Genomic DNA, 20162 nt, shown 5'->3' with positions numbered 1-20162 from the left:
AATTTTCTCCCCTTGCCCTCTAGATCACCTCATGGTTGATGTGAATGAGGATGGGCTGTATTCTAAGATCCAGTCAACATTTTCATTTTGTGTGAGACAGAGTGATGACACAGGTACTGAAGGACTACAATCTACATCCCAGGTAGCTTGCTGTTATTTTCCTCCTGAATCTATGTCTCATCCAAATTTTCCTTTTGTAATCCAGGGAACCAACACCATTCCAGTCCAGCAGATTGTCACAACCTCAGGATCTTCTTTATCTCATTACTTTTTCTTACCTCATATTCTCATATCCTGCCAAATCCTTATCTTTCCTTTCTTTTCTACTTACATGGCCCCCACTCAAATTTAGACTCTCATAATCTCTCCCATGGACTATTAAAATTGCTTCATATTTGGTCTTCCTGCCTCAAGTCTTTTCATTCTCTAATTCATTTCCCACACAGTTACCCAAATGTTTTCCTAAGGCATATGTCTGACCATGACGTCCAACATACATTCAACAATTTTACTGATTTGTTTAATGCTCAGAAGAGTCTGGAGACCACTGCATTATATTACTTCTAACAAATTTAAGTGTGCCCTCAGCCTCTGCTACATTTACCTCAGCCAATCAGTTAGTTGTTAAGTCAACAAGCATTTATTCAGTGCCTACTCTGTTCTAGGCACCTTGCTAAGCTCTAGGAATAAAAAGAAAAGACAAACAAATAAACAAAAAATCTGTTCTTATAAAGCTTGGCCTAAAGAGAGACAAACATTTTTATTCCTAGTCAACTTCACACATATTGCTTCTCTCTCTTTGCAAAAATCAAGCTCTTCCCCTTTCATCTTAATTCTAATTTTCACTGACAGTTACCTCCTTTCCCCATCTACTCCCAGAAGACAGCTCTGGGATCCTTGAAGTGGCCCTGCTGATGAGAACTCTTTACTTAATTGGGAGTCCCCTGGGAGAAAGAGTAGAAAAGAATCAGCAGCATAAATATTTCTCCCAGACCAATTTTTCTGACAAAGGATCTTACCAGCTTCTGCATACGTTATCTGCTCTTATTTATTCACATCTCAGATAGATGGTCTTAGGCTTGGCCACAGCTCCAATTTAACTGGATTCTTCATCCATCACTCTTGTACTTCCAGGTAATGAAACATTCTTTCCCATCTTCCTATTAGAACATGAGGAAAAATCATGGTACAAGAGGAGAATGAAGTAAAAAAAGGAGATAGGTTAGGATAAGAGGGATGAATATGGGGTCAGAAATTCTGAAAACTCTCCCTTCCTCAAATAATGAAACCCTACTCTCTAGTCTTCAGTGATCATTGACTCCTAGCATGACTTAGGTTTTCCCCCTCCACAAAACAAATCAATCTCAAATTAATTTTGTGTATCTGTGTGTATGTATACAATATATACATGTATGTATGTATGTGTTTACACACACACATGCATATTCACTGAGGTCTTGCTAATGCTCTCTGTGAATTATTTTCCATAACATGTGTATTCTTGACCTTTCTCCCTCACTTAGGTACCGATTCATTACTTCTCCATCTCCTGGGGCACAATTCTGAAAAAAAAAAGTTACCTGCGCTAGATGATGACTAAATCTCGACTTAGTGTTTCTTCTTATGTATAATTTTTACAAATCCCAATTATTCCACTTACTTCTTGTGCAGGCCTAAGGAATAATTATTATGTTTGACCTTGGGTTCTTTACTTTAAAATGAAAGTTTTAGACTCAGTGACCTTGAAAGACCCTTCCAGTTCTAAGTAGTTTTTACAGTGATTCAGTCATATCTAACTCTTCATGACCCCATGTACTATGCTGTCCATTGGGTTTTCTTGGCAAGGTTACTGTAGGGGTTTGGCATTTTCTTCTCCAGATCAAGGCAAACAGAAGTTAAGTAACTTGTCTAGCAAGTAAGTGTCTGAGGTTGGATTTGGACTCAGGTCTTCCTGACTGCAGTCTCAGAGCTTTATCCATTGAGTCATGTAGCTGCTTCATTTCTAAATATCGGGCACTATGCAACTTGCAGTCTGGTATCAGGAACAGCAAAGGGATGCACACAAAATGAGAATAATGTCAAATACAAATAGATGGCCAAGAAATTGTTAATGTGTTTAATTGAGACCATATGAATGTATTCAAGTCATCCAATACTCTTAAGTATTTTATATTTTAATATAAGAAAGGTTTAGTGAGCAATTAATGAGAAATCAAAGGAGAATGATGTATGTATGTATGTATGTATGTATGTATGTATGTATGTATGTATATGTGTGTGTGTATGTAATCTGGGTAAAGTGCTATCTGTACCTAAACTAGAATCTCTCTATGAAATTCCTTACTAGTGGTCATCAATCATTTGTTTAAAGGCCATAATCAAGATGAAACTATATAATTTTAAAGCAGCGCATCCCACTTTACAACAGCTCTAATTATTAGAAACCATTTTTTTCCTTTGGGATAAAATATGCATCTGCTTTCCTTCTGTTTTTCTTTTTCATTATCCTCTATATCACTCCTCCCACAGGCCAAAGTATTATAGTGGAATTAACTTTAAATTCTTTGAGGAATTGAAGTGAATATCTCCTAAGTCTTTTTGCACTAAATAACTTCCCTTTGACCTCAATATCATGTCTAGGAGGCACATAGCACTGTCTGCTGAACTCTTAATGGCAGGGTTTTTATAATCAGAGATCCATAGATCCTGTCTGTGCATAGGTTTCAAGGTAATTGTGAACTTCTATGGGGAGGCACACACACACACATACACACACATATAGATACAGATGATATAGATATAGAAATACATATTGGATATATATAGATATGTAGATATGTATCCAGTAATGCCTAATTGAAATTTTTTATTTCCTTCACCTCACCAGATTGCCAAGGAGTTCCATTAAAAAGAAAAAAAAAGGTAAGAATGCCCTGCTCTAGTGGTAACTGCGGAATCACACAGTGTTCTCTAGGAGGAATCTATACAAGGTCTTCTATAGTTGCTCTAATAAAACAGTATTTCATGTTGTTATAGCATTACCCTCTTATCTGTCATTTTATTTGTAATTTCAATGGTTCACTAGCCCTCTCCAGGTGAGTTTTATACATCTTTTTTCAAAACTGTACTTCTTCTTATTTCCTCATCCTCTAGAAGGATACTTCTAGGAGAATGTACATAAGTACATAATGTACATAATGTACAAAGTACATAAGAGTACTTCGTGAAACTTTAAATATTTTACCTTGATCGTGTCAAACAGAAACAGAAAAGGAAGTCAGAAGACTATACGTAAATATCCTTGTGGGCTGAATATTGACTAAAATATCATATTTTAGCATTATCAGTATTCTATTGTATTTTTATTTATTTTGTCAAATATTTCTCAATTAGATTTAAAATCTGATTCAGGCCATTCATATGTATTGCAGGTGCATGTGGTTGATGCCTTTGTTTTATATTATCACTTCAAGCAATCCATTTTCTTGTCAAACAGTTCTCATTGCTAGAGAATGATTGATTGAACAGCCTAGTGTAGTATTGCAGTATAGTGGGAGAAAGCACAACTCAGAGAATTGGGGTTCAAATTCTATCTCTGACACTCACTTGATCTTAAGCAAATCATTTAATCTCTCCGGGTCTCAATATCCCCATCTTTAAAATGAGGTTTAAAAAAGATTGGATGGATTTTGAGGTTGTTTTGCTTCGATAATTCTATGACCTAGCTTTTCCCTCCCAATAATGTTTTCCTTACTATGATGGTTAATTTCAGCCCATTACTACAGTCCACACAAAAAGATTATACACTTGCTTAGTTTGCAAACTCTGTAGGCTAGACTTCCTTTGTGCAATCCTTTGAGGGGAAAATTGTCATCCAACAATTGGTGAGACTTGGAATCTTCATGATTATCAAGATGAAATATTTAATTAGAATTCAAAGTTGGCTATCTACCTAACCCTAAAAAATGGTCTGAATTAAACATCCTGAAGTCGTAACTTGATAAGAGACACAGAATGGATCACTCACTTAATAGCAGACACAAAATGAAGAACATTGCTTCAAGACTCAGAGATAACTACCAGATCCTCTCTTTATTATATGCGTTAACTTAAATAAATCATTTCAACTTTTTGTGTCTAAGTTTCCTCATCTTCAAAATGAGGGAATTAGAAGACTGATTAGATGATTTCTAAGGCATGATTACATTTTATTTTCCTTAGTAGATATTTTATTTCTTTGTGTTTTTAAAGATCTCTATCTAGTGGATTAAAAAGGGGAAGAAAATGCTATGGCCACACTTATTCTAAGAAGTCTGGACAAATTCAGGCACCCCAGAAAGCAGGCAAAAAATGGTGGTGGTGCTACAGTGAGAATAAGTGCTGCTCACACAAATGTAAGATATGAACCTTAGAAGACAGAAAAAAAAATCTTAAATAGGAAAGAGTCTAGGCATCAGCTTGGACTTGGGATAGGATTGTAAAATAATAGATTGAGATTTGGAAAGAACCTTAGAGAATACCTATTCCAACCCCCTCATTTTATAGATGGGGAAACTGAAGACCAGAAGGGTTAAGTGACTTCTACAAGGTTTCATAGGTAATAAATAGAGGACATGAGATTTGAACCAAAACCCTTTAATTCCAAATACAATACAATTTCCCCTATACCACTTCCTCCTCCCATATGGTGTTGTGGCTTTAAATTGAAGGCAGTAATTGAGGTTGGTCCAAAGATTTTATTGGTACAGAGAACTCTTGGATAAGGAGAATCCCTATACTAGTGTAATTCAGCATCTTCACTGCAATTTATACTCTTAGAGAGTTGCCTAACACGCTAATACATTAGACAATTTGTCCAGGGTCACACAATCAGTAAATGTCAGAGTCAGAGTCAAAAGTTGAACCCAGGTCTTCCAAACTCTGAGGACACTTCACTATTCACTATGCCAGGAGACAATATGTAAATTGAGCCCTGGATGGCTAATGGTTTCCCAAAGGAAACATGCACAATAAACTCAAATCTGGATACAGTTAAAAAGCGTACAAGTAAGAAATCAACATATAAAGCGATTTACTTATATACATACTGGAAATGACTCACCATTAACACATCTTTCTTTAATCATGTTTTCTTTTCTTTTTTTTTTTTTTCTGGTAGATTTTAACCAGATGAACCTGAAGAAGAAAACATCAATATCATTTAACCTAAGTGCTTCCTATTTTATGATCTATTTATTCCAAGTTTCTCTCTTCCTTCTTTTCCAGTGAATAGATCCTCAGTGTACCTAGTCAGAAGCCAAAAGGGATGTCCTCTTGTAACAACTCCATTCCCCAGCCAGAGGTATTTATATTGGCTGGGATTCCAGGACTGGAGTCTTATCATGGCTGGTTTTCCTTGCCCTTCTTCTTAGTCTTCATCATTGCTTTTATTGGCAACATTACCATCGTGTTCATCATTCATGTAGAGAAGAGTCTCCATGAGCCCATGTTCCTCCTGCTGGCTATGCTGTCTGTTGTTGACCTGTCTTTAGTTAGTGCAACTGTGCCCCGCATGTTAGGCATCTTCTGGCTGGATGCTAAAGAGATCAGCATTAATGGGTGCCTTACCCAAATGTTTTTCATCCCATCTTTCTATGTCATGGAGTCTGGCATTCTTTTGGCCATGGCTTTTGATCGTTTTGTAGCCATCTGCAATCCATTGAGATACACCACTATCCTAGCCAATAATTCACTAGTGAAAATGGGACTGGCAGTCATAGCAAGGACTACGGTGGTGCTTACTGCAGCCCCTATCTTAGCCAAATCGTTGACCAGGTTCCGAACTAACATTATTCCCTACTCTTATTGTGCCTATATGGCTATGATACAGATTGCTTGTGGTGACATATTTAATTATATTGTCTATGGCCTCATGGTCATTGTGACTTCTATTGGTATTGACTTACTCTTTATCAGCCTCTCTTATGGATTGATTCTTCGAGCTGTCTTTCGGATCCCTTCCTGGGAAGCACGGCACAAGGCCCTGAGTACATGTGGCTCCCATCTCTGTGTCATTGCCATTTTTTATTCACCTGTTGTGTTGTCCGTTTTGGCTCAAACATTTGGATACCAAATGCCTCCCTACTTCCAGATTATTGTAGACAATCTCTACTTCCTTGTTCCTCCCATGATCAATCCTTTGGTCTATGGGGCCAGAACCAAGCAGATTAGGGAACGTATCCCCCAAGTCCTGTATTACCACCCAAAATAAGTTTTGAGACAGTAGTGATTATATTTTTAAAAGATACTTGTGAATTTGGAAGGTTTATAAGAAAGGCTGGTGGAAATAATTCTAGTCATAGGGAAATCATTTTTGGGGTAATAGTAGAAGCCGTTCTGTGAACATGTTTTTTTTTCTATTTTTCAATTTCTATGACACATTCTTGATGTATTTTGAGATTATAGTCCACTAAGAATTACCAGATTCATTTTTAAAGCTTTCTAGGGCATGACCAAATAGAACCTATAATATTTTCAATTATTGTTGTTGTTGTTGTTTTGTGGAGGAAATGAGGTTAAGTGACTTACCCAGAGTCACACAATTGGTAAGTGTCTGATGCTAGATTTGAACTCAGGTGCTCCTGATTCAGGGCCTGCACTATCTTCATTGAGCCACCTGGCTGTCCCTAGAACCAATAGTATTTTAAAAGTAATTAATTCATTGTTAAATATATTGATATATTGCCTATATGAGCTTGGAATGCTATTATATTTTATGTGTCATAGGGAGATAGGGTGAATGCAATACAGTTTGCAACAACTGTATGACACCTATGTCTCTCTCTCTTTCCCTCCCTCTCTCTCTCTCTCTCTTTAATTCTTCAGTTATCTGGAGCCTTCTCAATTTCAGCCCTTTCAACTCATACCATTCATTAATTCATTTTAAACATGTAATTTTTGAACAAAACCATATAACATGGGAAATAATTGATATTAAGTAAACAATGTTTCTAATAAAGGATGCATTAAATGGAAATTAGGGATGTAATTTATCTCTTCTATATGCTGTCTCTCAGATACTATGAGGCAAACAGAATGGAGTTAGGTTGATGTTTAAAACTTTGCCAGAAACTTTTCTCAGAACCATTTTTTAGGGGGAAAAGGGGAGAAAATGCTATGAATTGGACTCTGCCATATCTCACCAACTGCCACTGTTAGGTGACTTTGATCAAGTATTGAATGCACTCCTGGGTTCATTTAGTCGGTTTTCTCCCATTGTCTACAGTTAATTTGCAGTATTCTCAGACCTCAATTTCCTTTCTTGATATTGTTACTTTCATTCAACATCCTACTACATGGCAAGAAAAGTATGTAATCAACACTTTTCTATTTACATTTTCAGTTCTTCAAAAGCACCTCAGATTTTTATGCAGAACACCTTGCAAGGTCAAAGGAATCAGAAACCCCATGACTCTAGACTCTAGAAGTGTGTGCCAGCATATATTCCAGATAGTTAAGGATCTATACTCTTTGATCATCCTGAGTTTTTATTATCCCTTGTGGGGGGGGCAGAGAAGAACAGACTGGGATGGTATACGCATGGTAATTTTAGGAAAGAAAATGAAATAACAACTAGAAAAATTAGCAAACTCTTCCTGTAGAAAGAGACAAATGAGATGAGCCTTAAATAATGCTAGGGATTTTTGTTGTTGTTTGTAAAGAAGACCATTGCCCTCATGAGTCATGACTTATGCATGAATTGTACTTCAGTGAGGCAGAATTGCACAAAGTCATCAGCCTCATTCTCTCTTTCTGAGTCACTGAAGTCCAGTGGCAGGAAAAAAATCAAGACAACCTCAGATGGCCCAGGATGCAGTGGGTGACTTTGGCATTATAGATGTCTGACCAAATTTTAAGCACTCTATAACAACTGCTTCAGCTGACTTCATAGCCATTGTAAAAAAAATGTTCTCACTCAACCATTCAATTGAGGAAAATCTTCACATGCTTGGCATGGACATCCACCTAACTCACTGATAGGTTTGAGGCCTGTCAGTTCCATCCAAACTGGTTTAGCCTGTCTACTGAGATGGTTTTTCTGGATGTGGCAGCTGCACATGCTACAACATCTTGGAACCAAAGATAAGAATTGGGTGAATCAAGTGGACACCAAATTTACAGGGTTGGATGGAGCAGCCCTGTAAAAGGCCCTCATGTTAGAGGTGCTGGTCTTCCTAAACACCCCTTACACCTGGAGTTTCTAAGATGCATAAAGGAAGACTATATTCTTGGCATAGAGAACAGCTTCTTCAAAAGCATGAGAATTATTTCCAGTGACAATTCATACTCTAAATAGCATGCCTTAATTCTAATCTGAAGTTGTAGCAAAACTGAAATAACTGTCATTTCTTCCTCACTGTAAAATATTCCCAAACTAGATGTAATTATTTTTGTTCAGTTGTACTTAACCTGTGGTCCGTGGATAAGTTTCATGTCATCCATGAACTTGGATGAGGAAAATATTAAAGCTTCATTTTTTGGTAATTCTACATAATTTATTCTAAGCAATTGAGAATATTGTTCTGAGAATGGGTCCATAAGTTTGACCAGACTCCTAAAGAGGCCTATTACTTACACATGAAAAAGTTTAAGAACCCCCACTTTGGAGATAATCAAGATGGAAATAGTGACTTTGGATTATCATGGAATCTTTGCATGCACTTGTTCAACTAAGAATGTGAGTTTGTGCATGGTTTTCTTTAATTATATACTTGTAGATGGATTTTTAGGTGGTACTTCCTCCTCTCAGGAAAGTTTTAGGGACTGGAAACATAGGTTACAAATGTATACATTGTTTTTCCTTATATGTGAATAGAACTTAAGTAGAACTTCATCTTTATGGGGATTGGCATATGTGACTACATCTGTGAACATGAGTCTGTGTGTATATATGTATATGTGTGTGTGTGTGTGTGTGTGTGTGTGAGATGTTTCCACTTGTTAGTTCCCAGACTTGTGTCTGTTCATTTGTTTTTCAGTCATGTCTGACTTTCCATGACCCCATTTGGGGTTTTCTCGGCAAAGATACTCAAGTGGTTTGCCATTTTCTTCTCCAGCTCATTTTACAGATGAGGAAACTGAGGCAAATATGGTTAAGTGATTTGCCTACAGTCACATAGCTAGTAAGTGTCTGAAGCCATATTTGAACTCAGGAAGAGTCTTCCTGACTTCAGGCCTGTTGCTCTATCCACTGTACCACCTAGCTGCCCAATACCCACAGTACTGGCCTATTCTGAATTTATACACAGCACCTAGTATGAGATCAATATAATGAACCAGTGATGTTTCAATGATGAGCTCTCTATCTTGGACCTGGTGCAATGTTTTCCTTCTTTGTTCTTCTTTCCTTCTATGTCTGATGCAAATTAGCCATAGCAACTTCTCCTTTGAATCAATAAGGAAACATTAGAATGTACACGTAGGATACCTGCCACACACATTGACACTTTGGATCAGTAACTCCATATGGCTTCCAAAGAACAGCCCGACCTATGGATCAAACACAAGAGGGTCTCAAGGGATCTAGCCATCAACAGACACCTGAGACAGTCCATTCAATAGAACTAACATGTGGATAATGTTGAGGGTCTTTTTTATAATTGATTGTTTTTTTTTCTATTATTATCAACAGTCTTATAACCAGTTATGCAACAAATTTAAAATGATTCATAAAATAAGTGGGTGTAAGAAGGTATAAAAATAGTCAAGAAGTTCCAATGAACCATGATTTGATAATTAGTAATTACAATTCCTTTTATTTTCATGGCACTATAGCTTTCCAAAACAATTCACACATATGTGTGTGTGTGTGTGTGTTTTCATTCAATCATCAACTACAAAGAAGACCTACTCTGATGTGCTATTGTGACCTGGAGGCAGGACAGAGTTTTTCAACATATTCCTGTGGAGCGCAAACTCTGTCATGCTCTACCAAGCTTTATGAACTCTGAGTATTTGCTGAATGTCAGAATGTGACTCCATCTTCTGAGCACTCCACGGGGTGAAGCATTAACAAAATATTAAAAATTGATATACAGAAGTTCAAAAAGAAGTTTAGAAGTAGACAGAAACAAAACAGGCTAAGGTTATTATTTTGATAGATTTAAAATATGCTTAAAATAGGCTATGTAATGTTAATAGTTTCTCCTATAATCCTTTTCTTACTGTTCTTTGTATACTGAAATGATGGTTGATTGTTAAGGTTGCAATAAAAATAGAATTAAAAAAATGAAAGCACTCTATGGTATTACATGGCAGTGCTGGACAGTAATGCAAACAACAGATAAATGATTAAAAGAATTGGATTCAAGTTCTTTCTCTGCCCTTCAGACCTTGGATAAGTCACTTAATTCCTTAAAGCCTTCAGTTTTCCCACTTGTAAAAGAGGGGACTCAGATTAGCCATGATTTTAATGGTCCTGAAATAGTTAAATCAATAAAAAAAATTTAAGAATGTTAATTAAATGTGACAAGGTTGATTTCTACTAAAAAGTTGACTTCTAGGTAGTGATTTTTTTTTAGCTGCAACAGCTCAGAAAGGCTATCTACTAAGCAAAGTGAACTTAAGATCTCTCTGCATAAGAAATATCTACGTGAATAAAATCTAGAATCATCAAATTATTTTAATAGAAGCTCCATTAACAATAATACTCTGAGAATAGATATTATTTTCTCCACTTCAGAGAGGATAGAAGTGACAGTAGATGATGAACTGATACAATTATATTTGAATGGTTAGTAAATGTCAATGCCAAAAAGAGAAACCAGGTTTTCTGCTTTCTATCTTGGGCTATTTTTCCACCACACTGTGGTGTGAAAATTCCACTGCCATAATATGAGTGCACTAACAATATGGCATCTCTGATTAAATGACAAGGACAACATGTCATTGTACTTATTTGTATTCAGAAATCTGTTCTTACCTGAATAGCTTCATAAAGAAATGAGAATAGTGATATATTCTAAAGGATCAACTTAAGATGGTGAAAGATGAGGAAATAAGATTAAAAATGGAAAACTAAAGGATCTGAAATTATCTATATGATAAACCTTAATGTATAGCAGGGTTTTACATAAGAGGAAGTATACATCCCTTATTTCCACTGAGGTTTTCACTAGAAAAAAGTGGCAGGACACTGGAATATTTGGAAGATTTAAAAAAATAGATTCAAGGAAGTTGAATCATGAAACATTGGCACTAGGATCAGGGGTACCGGCCACTAGAGAGAATTGAGAATAAGAGCAAAATTACAAAACCCCATCCACAGCTGTCTAGGTGCTATAAAGGGATGAGATGGCATAAAAATTGAGAGGTTACTGTTGATGTTCTTGACTCTCCTTCCCCCACAGGCACACACATACAATCATACATGCACAGATAAAAACATTCATGCTAAGCTCTAACTCCCTCCTTCCTTTCCTTTTAAAAAATACATTAATTATTTATTTGTGAAGTTCTTTTCTTTTTAGATTTTGAGTTCCAAATTCTCTCCCTCCCTCCCAACCCCTTCCCTGGCTCACTGAGAAGGCAAGCAAATGATATTAATTACACATATGAAATCATGCAAAACGTATTTCCAAATAAGCCATATCTCAAAAAATTTTTGAAAAATGAAGCATGAAAGAAAATTATAAATCAGTTTTCACTCAGAGTCCATCAATTTTCTCTCTGGTGGTGGATAACATTTTTTTTTCATCATGAGTCCTTTGGAATTGTCTTGGATCATTGTATCAATTAGAATAGCCAAGTCTTTCACAGTTGATCATCATTATAACATTGTTGTTACTGGGCACAACAATCTCCTGGTTCTTTTCACTTCATTTTGCATCAGCATATAGGTATTGCCATTTTTGTTTCTGAAACAATCCCTCTTGTCTCTTCTCATAGCATGATAGTATTCTATCATAATCATTTGCCACAATTTGATTCCCCAATTGATGAGTGTCTCCTCAATATTCAATTGTCTGCCACCATAAAAAGAGCTGCTATATATATATTTTTGTACATTTAGGTCCTATTTTTTTCTTTGTTCTCTTTGAGGATCTCTTTGAGGAACAGACCTAGTAGTGACATATATGGTTGGATCAAAGGGTGTACAGAGTTTTATAGACCTTTGGCCATAGTTTCAAATTGTTCTCCAAAATGTTTGGGGTAGTTCACAACTCTGACAGTTCACTAATGTATCTATTTTCCCTCATCCCTTCTAGCATTTGTCATTTCTGATAGGTGAGAGGAGGTACCTCAGAGTTGTTTTAATTTGCATTTTCCTAATCAATAGTGATTTAGAACTTTTTTTATATAACTATAGATAGTTCTGATTTCTTCATCTGAAAACTAACTGTTCTTATCTTTTGACCATTTATCAATTAAGGAATTTTTTTTGTTTTAATAAATTTTACCCAGTTCGCAATACATTTGAGAAGTAAACCTTTAAAGAAAAAAAACTTTCTCCAAAATTTTATTGAGAAATTATTTTTAAGTTGTTTGGAGAAAAATTTGGGGAGAGTTTAGCTAGAGTCAGCTAAGTGTTGCAATAGATAGAGTGCTAGGCCTGAAGTAAGGAAAATTCCTCCTCCTGAGTTCAAATCTGGCCTCAGACACTAAATGTATGACCCTTAGAAAGTCACTTAACGCTGTTTACCTCAGTTTCCTTACTTGTAAAATGTGCAGGAAAAGATAATGGCTAACTACTGCAGTATCTTTGCCAAGAAAACCCCAAATGGAGTCACAAAGTCTGACATGACTGAAAAAAAAAAAAAAACAACTGCTTTAGCTGCTTTGCTTCCTGTACTCTTTCATCTTGCCTCTCCCTCCTTGCAAAAGGGACTGAAACTTCTGATGCTTTGGGGGCAAACAAAAACAAACTAATTCCAAGATCAGAGACTACTGTATGACCCTGAGTCTTTCACAAAGCCTAATCAGTCCTAGGAGACTTTGGGTTGATTAATTTAATGATGCATTCTAAAGCATAGTGTTTATCAGTTATCCCACTCCCCAGAGAGTGCCAAGTAGTTATGGGTGGGGGGGCAAGGGGACTGAGTTCACTGTAAGTAACCTGGATTAGGGGTTGGGCTCACAGCTGAGCTGCCTCAGTTGATACAACTTTGGCTTGTCACCTGGAACTCTCATTAATTCCTCTGGATAATTTCCTGACTTGGGGACTTAATGGGCAATAATATAGAAAACAGCAATTGGAGAGCCTGAGTTTCTAGGCTTGCTCTGACACAGACTAGCTATGTATCCACTTGGGTAAGTCATTTCTCCTGTCTAGCTCTCAAGACTCCATTCATGCTTACAACCCAATGATTTGTAACATCCCTTCTAGTTCTGGCATTCTGTGAGTACAGGACAGGAGTAAAAATAAGATGAAGGACTGAGCTCATAGGTGGGATGGACTGCATGTGTATGACTAAAAATCTTGAGCCATTATGCACTTGTTTCTTTCCTTTCTCTCAGATCTCAGTGTTGTTGAGAATTGAGGAATATATTCTGGCTGCCCTAGCACCCATTCTTCTCTGATTGTGACCATCTTCCTTTCGCTATACACCCTCTATAAACTCCTTGCTAATCAAGGAAGTGACTATCCCCTGAAAAGAGGAGAAAAAGATTATCAAAGGAAGACAAGGGCTATTAGACATTGCCTTCTTGCAGGCTATATCTAATCTAGTATAGGCAATGCATTTTACTATTCCTTCTCTTGGAGATTTCCCAAACTTTTTCCATTACCCATTACATAATTTGAAAATCTTAATTTACTATGATATATTTCCTTTTATCTCATCAAAATCCTGCTGGAAGCAAGTATAGGTTTTTTTTCTTTTCCTGTGTTCCTGGTAAATGATGAATTTTCCCATCTTATGAAATAGTTGCCTAAAGAGAAAGGTGGGTGATGAGGACTCAATAGTCCAAATCATGCAGACCTTTTCTATTCACAGTGTTCAATTTTAACCCTGACTCTGTTTGTGAAGGAGGGACAATGGCCCCAGTCCTATGAGGATGGTCAGAAACAAAGAAAAACCATGAAGCTGAAAATAGTGTCAAATATTGGGAGTTTTAGTATAAAAATTTTTGAGCCACTCTTTTTGGAGTACAGGTTAGAGAGAAAATTAAAGATTCATGACCAACTGTCTATTCTGATTCCAATGGAAAGATGGAAGGAGGAATTGACAGTCTTACTGATATTCAGGGCCAGTGTCAGTCTTTCCCCCCACATAAAAAGATTTTTATTTTCATGTTCTGCACCTAGCTCTCTGCTTCTCTAGTGCTTAGCATAGTATATTATACATAGTAGGTACTTAATAAATGTTTCTCTATTGATTTATTGAGTGACTTTATTGGTCCTGGAGCCTGGTTGGTTCCTTGTCCATCAAAACATTGGAAAATGTGCTGGATTTAGATTCAGATATCCTGGGTTGAAATCCCTCTGCTCTGGAACTTACTAGCTGTGTTACCTTAGGAAAGTGGTTTGACCTCTCCACACATCTCTGTACTCTTCTGCAAAGGGAGAGGTCTTTACCAAATGGACTATGAGGTCCTTTACCCCTAAAAACCTATGATCTGAACATCTTAAGACTTTCAATCTTTTTCCTGCCACTATCACCGTGACTGGATTCCTGATTCAACTATCCTTTCTTCCTTTCCTGTATTTTCCCTATTAAACCATACTTTAGTGAAGAGTACATATTTTCAGGGTTTCTTCCCAAAGAAATAGAGTGGGATTCATTCTATGTAGCTCAGATAAAGTTACTTCTCATTTCTTAATCAATCCTATTTCCTTAAGAAACCACTGGCTGAAAGTGATGAGCATAAGTCCTTCCCATCCTAAAGACCACACAATGTCTAATTCTCTATGGATGCCTGAAGGAGACTGGTAGCCCTCATCTTATAGTAAAACATTGTGATGTATGAATCTCCCCCACAAACACTCTGGGCTGAATGTATACGTCCCATATTCACTCTCAGTAATTGAGGAAGATTGCCTATTGATTGTCAACACTTGTTGATCCACCTCTGTTCTCATATAAATACTTACCATTTATTTTCCTACCTTGTGGGGGAGATGGATGTTGGAAACTCTCAACAAAGATGTACTTGTATTGTGCCTTTAACCCAGGAAAAGAATTATCTGACACCCATGTCACCTCATGACAGCTGATTCTTTCATTAAAACATAATAATATCAATGAACTTTCATGATTCATCTTTTCATGTAGTTCAATTTTGCCTTATTGGAAAAAAACACTCTTTTTCAGATGGACATTGAAAAAAAAAGGTAAATTTAGCCTTGGTTTAAAGGGAAAATTCTTAACCATTAGTGCTATTAAGTAGAATAAGCAATCACAGGAGGTAGTGGGCTCTCCTTCACTGGAGGCTTTCTTGTAAAAGAAAGACATGGATGGACATTTGTTGAGTATGTTGTGGATAATATTCTTATTCATTGGTGGGTTAGACTAGATGGTCTTTGAGGTCTCTGTCAACACTAACATTTCTGGGTGTCCTTGCAGGTAGGCATCATCATTTGTATATCCTTGCCTGAGTTTCATCAACCTATTCGAATGGCCTGTTTCACGCTGCCTTTTGTTTCAAAGTTTTCCGTCCCTGCTCCCTTTTGTTGAAATTCAATCTATTCTTTTTAATATCATGATGTCATTGATAGAATGCTGGATTTGAGATCAAGAAGCCTTGGATTCAAATTCCACATCTTACAATTACTAGATAGCTATTTGACCATGAGTAAGTCACTTAAGGTATCTAAATCTCAGTTTTTTACACGTGTAAAATATAGGTAATAATTCTTCTACTACCACCAAAGTCACAGGGTTATTGTGAAGTTAAAATGAAATAATATATGTGCTTTACAAGCTTTAAGGTGTTATATGTAATTTATTATTATTGGTCCTGAATTACAGAAGGATGGGCAATGAATGCATATTGAAGAAAAAAAAGAATTGAGATGTATGGGAAGAATAACTTATTAATAAACAGAGGTGTCCACAAATAGAATGGTCTTCCATTAGAGGCAGTGAATTCCCTAACAGTTGAAATCTTCAAGTGATGGATGACTTATGGAAGATACTGTAGAAAAAAATTTTTTAGGTGTGGACTAGATTGTATGGCATCTAAGACCTCTTCCAACTTTAAGACCATGAAAATCAGAGGAAAAGGAGAAAAGCTGACATTCCAGAGTCTTTGTGTTTATTTCCACATTAGGCCCCAATGTCCTCCCAGGTAAGTGTCCCCCAACCAATTCATATCCCTTCTGATTGTCTTTAAATATGGTTCAGGGAAGGGGCATTTGTAGAATTCTGTTCTGTTTTGTTGTTCAGCTACTACTGCCACAGATACCTTAGACACAAGAGTAAAGGTAGATGTGTCAGACCAGGATCCCATCTCCAGTCCCCAGGACACCCTCTGAGAGTGAGTTGATGATAAAAGCAATCATCTTGTCCATCTTCCATCCTCGCTGTCATCCAGAGCACTCTGCTGATCCCCTGGAACATTTCCCTTTCTAAGCATACTTCAGAAATTACACTGAGTATACTTGTTGCTAGTCATCATGAGAATCTCTAATAACTCATTTCTGGACCCGACAACAGTGACTCTTGTTGGAATCCCTGGACTTGAGCATATACACTTCTGGATTGGATTCCCTTTTTGTGTCCTTTGCGTAGTAGCCCTGCTGGGGAATGTCCTCCTATTGACCATCATCCCAATGGAGCGCAGCCTTCACCAGCCTATGTACATCTTCCTGGCAATGCTAGCTGCTATTGACCTGGGCCTATGTGCTGCCATAGCCCCCAAGATGCTGGCTATCTTCTGGTTCAGTGCCTGCACCATGGCCTTCCATGCCTGCCTCACTCAGCTATTCTTCATTCATGCCTTACAAGGGATGGAGTCGGGCATCTTGCTGGCCATGGCCTTTGACCGCTATGTGGCAATTTGCGATCCTCTTAGGCATTCGGCCATCCTCACACCAACCATCCTAAGTAGAATGATATTGATAGTGGCAGTAAGAGCTGTTGTATTGGTTGGCTTACTGCCCATCCTGATTAGACGCTTGCACTTCTTCCATACCACTATCATAGCCCACTCTTACTGTGAGCACATGGCTGTGGTCAAGTTGTTGGCTGGGAATGTCCAGTTAAATACGTCCTTTGGATTGTTTGTTGCATTTGCCATCCTGGGTTTTGACATGGTTTTTGTTCTTGTTTCCTATACCCTAATCATCTGGACAATTTTTCACCTACCCCAGAAGGAGGCACGGTTGAAGGCACTCAACACCTGCACAGCCCATGTCTTTGTCTTCCTTGAATTCTATGCCTTGGCTTTCTTCTCTTTTTTTAGCCATCGTTTTGGCCATGTGGCTCCTTTTGCCCACATTCTTCTGTCTACTCTCTATCTCCTTGTGCCTCCTGCTCTCAACCCCATTGTTTATGGAGTGAAAACCAAGGAAATCCGTGTCAAGATGCTAAGAATATTCACTCCAAACAACAATTTCCTGAAGTGAATTAACTCCTCTAACAATTAATGTAGAGATTTCTTTTTAATTTATTATAATATATTGCATATGCCAAGTGCAACTCTCTTCAAAGGACAGGTATGACACATAATTTAGACAATGGGCAGAGACACTATTATGATGATTTTTAGTCCTGATTAGTCCTGATGTCTTATTTCTTCTCTACTAAATATCTGAGACTAAAATGGTCCTAAAAAAATTGGACTTGGTAGGAGAGTCATCAAAAGAATAATGGTGTTAAAAGGAGGAAGTTCTTAGACTGGGGTAGGGACCCAAGTTACAAGTAAGATATGAACATTAGGGCAGCTAGGTGGTGCAGTGGATGCAGCACCGGCCCTGAAGTCAGGAGGACCTGAGTTCAAATGTGACCTCAGACCAAACACTTGACACTAGCTGTGTGACCATGGGCAAGTCACTTAACCCACATTGCCTAAAAATAAAAAAAAATAAAATAAAAAAATAAAATAAATTAAAAAATAAAAGATATGAACATTAGATTTAGAGGAAGGGATTAAGGAAGGGACTGGATCCTCTTAGGGCTGAAGGAAATTAATTGCCCATAGAACTTGGTGTGGCAATAAGAAGATACCAATGTGATAAATAAGGGCAGTACTAGCACATGACAACTTTATTAAAACCGACGAGAAAAAATGCGATGTTTAAAAATCTCAAAAAAAGAAAACTTATAGAGAACATAATTGTCTCCAAATATCCAAAGAGCTGCCTTTTGGGAAAAAAAAAAGCAAGCTTTTTCTACTTGTCCTCTGAAGGCATTATCTTGGAAGATATTTAGATATTGTCAAGAGATTTTTACTTGATATATCAATCAATTAATAAATAATATTTTTAGTATCTCCTATGTGCTAGGCACTGGAGATGGAAAAAAAAAACAAAGGAATCCCTGAGCTCAATGAATGTAATTATATTCAATAGGTAGTATTGAAAGTTGTGTTAAACTCAGTGACCCATTTTTCCCAGCCTTACTTGTCAATCAGTGTTGGGGGAGGTTCTGTTGGAGAAGGTGATACCTAGTCTGTAGCTTTTTGCATTACCTGATCTTTGTCACACACCCCTACCTGTGATGTTTGTACCCCTACTTGAAAATTGGCATATACTTGTTCCTTGAAGAGGAAATGAGACACAACCTCTTTTGCTGATATTAACCTACATTCATTGTCTTTATCTCATTCCAAAATATACTAATAAAACTTGGTCCCATCATGAAGCCATTGCTGATATTCAGTAATCAGTCCATCAGCTGCCTTGACATATTTATAATAAACTCCTATTAAACATGTTTTCACATTAGTGATGTTGTAAAGAAGAATTAAAACCAATAGGAGAAACCACAAGAAAGATGAAACAAAACAAAGTAAAAGGACAAAAAAAGAGCCTAAATAGTATGCTTTAATCTGCACTCAAACTCCATAGTTTTTCTCTGGATGTGGATAGCATTTTCCATCATGAGACTTTTGGAGATGTCTTAGATCCTTGCATTGCTGAGAAGAGCTACATCTATCAAAGTTAGTCACTGCACAACATGGCTATTTCTGTGTACAAAGTTCTCCTGGTTCTGCTCACTTCACTCAGCATCAGTCTATACAAGTCTTTCCAGGTTTTTCCAAAGTCTGCTTGCTAATCATTTCTTATAGCACAATAGTATCCCATTACATTCATATACCACAACTTGTTCAGCCATTCCTCTCTCTCTCTCTCTCTCTCTCTCTCTTTCTCTCTCCATTTCTCCCATTTACTGCTCTCTGCTCTCTTTCATTTTCATTCCTTCTGAGTCATTTTCTTCTGCCTTTTATCCTCCCTTCTCTACTTTCCATTTTTCCAGGAATTTCTTGTTCTCAGTGTCTTGATTTTCTGATTTCAATACTTACAAATACCACAAACTTTATACAGACCAACTTGGGGATAGGAGACCTAGGAGGGAAGTTCCAAATGGACTGGTAAATTGACATTTGGAATGCTCCCAAATACCATTCAAGATGTAGTCCACAAACACAAGGTAGTAGCCAACTCTCTGCTCTCTTTCAAAAATGATTAAGATGTATGATGCTTGAGGAAGAAACTCTCAACCCATGTTCAGTGATAAGGGATAGGTGTGAGCCATACTTTAATGAGCTAAGGTTGAGAGATACGATAAAGTAGATAGAATGGTCAAAGCATTTTATTATTGTTTGTTATTAATATAATTATTTCAATTGTTTTGCATTTTTTGTATAAGGAATATTGGTTTCTAAAAGAAAATTATGGGGAAGGGACACTTAAGAGGAGCAATACATCAGACTAAGAGGACTAAAAATGGTAACCAAAATATCCTGGTCCTGGACATACTGTGGCCTCCAGAGAAGCCTCTAGTTATTTACGGCTTGATTATTTCTATGACAATAAAGAAAAGAAGACAATGCCATATATAAAAACATTTTTAGTCATGAATATTGAACTAATTTGCTGTATTCAAATGAACCAGGAAAAAATGGGAAATGTAAAAGTCTGAAAAAGAGATTACTTGTAGAAAATAATTTTAGTCTCCAAGTCTTCAAAAGGCTATTACATAAAAGGGTTGGATTTCCACAGTTTGACTTCTGGATATGCT

At 37.0% G+C, this 20162-nt stretch overlaps 2 protein-coding genes across 2 annotated transcripts; both read left to right on the top strand.

Moving 5' to 3' along the window:
* Positions 1–5305: 5305 nt before the first annotated feature.
* On the top strand, positions 5306–6250 carry LOC114032035 (olfactory receptor 52B2-like). The gene has a single exon (XM_027847240.1). The coding sequence runs from the start codon at positions 5306–5308 to the stop codon at positions 6248–6250; it is 945 nt and encodes a 314-aa protein (XP_027703041.1).
* Positions 6251–16588: 10338 nt separating this feature from the next.
* On the top strand, positions 16589–17545 carry LOC114032054 (olfactory receptor 52A1-like). Its single transcript, XM_027847261.1, has one exon. It carries the CDS (start codon positions 16595–16597, stop codon positions 17543–17545), a length of 951 nt encoding a protein of 316 aa, XP_027703062.1. The 5' UTR covers positions 16589–16594.
* Positions 17546–20162: the final 2617 nt, after the last annotated feature.

Source organism: Vombatus ursinus, unplaced genomic scaffold, assembly GCF_900497805.2.
Source record: "Vombatus ursinus unplaced genomic scaffold, bare-nosed wombat genome assembly UNPS02015397.1, whole genome shotgun sequence".
NCBI classification, from domain to species: domain Eukaryota; kingdom Metazoa; phylum Chordata; class Mammalia; order Diprotodontia; family Vombatidae; genus Vombatus; species Vombatus ursinus.
This window is presented reverse-complemented; position numbering and strand designations above follow the sequence as displayed.

Coding starts and splice junctions, on each gene's coding strand:
- LOC114032054 (XM_027847261.1), top strand. CDS start 16,595: ATGAGAATCTCTAATAACTCATTTCTGGACCCGACAACAGTGACTCTT.
- LOC114032035 (XM_027847240.1), top strand. CDS start 5,306: ATGTCCTCTTGTAACAACTCCATTCCCCAGCCAGAGGTATTTATATTG.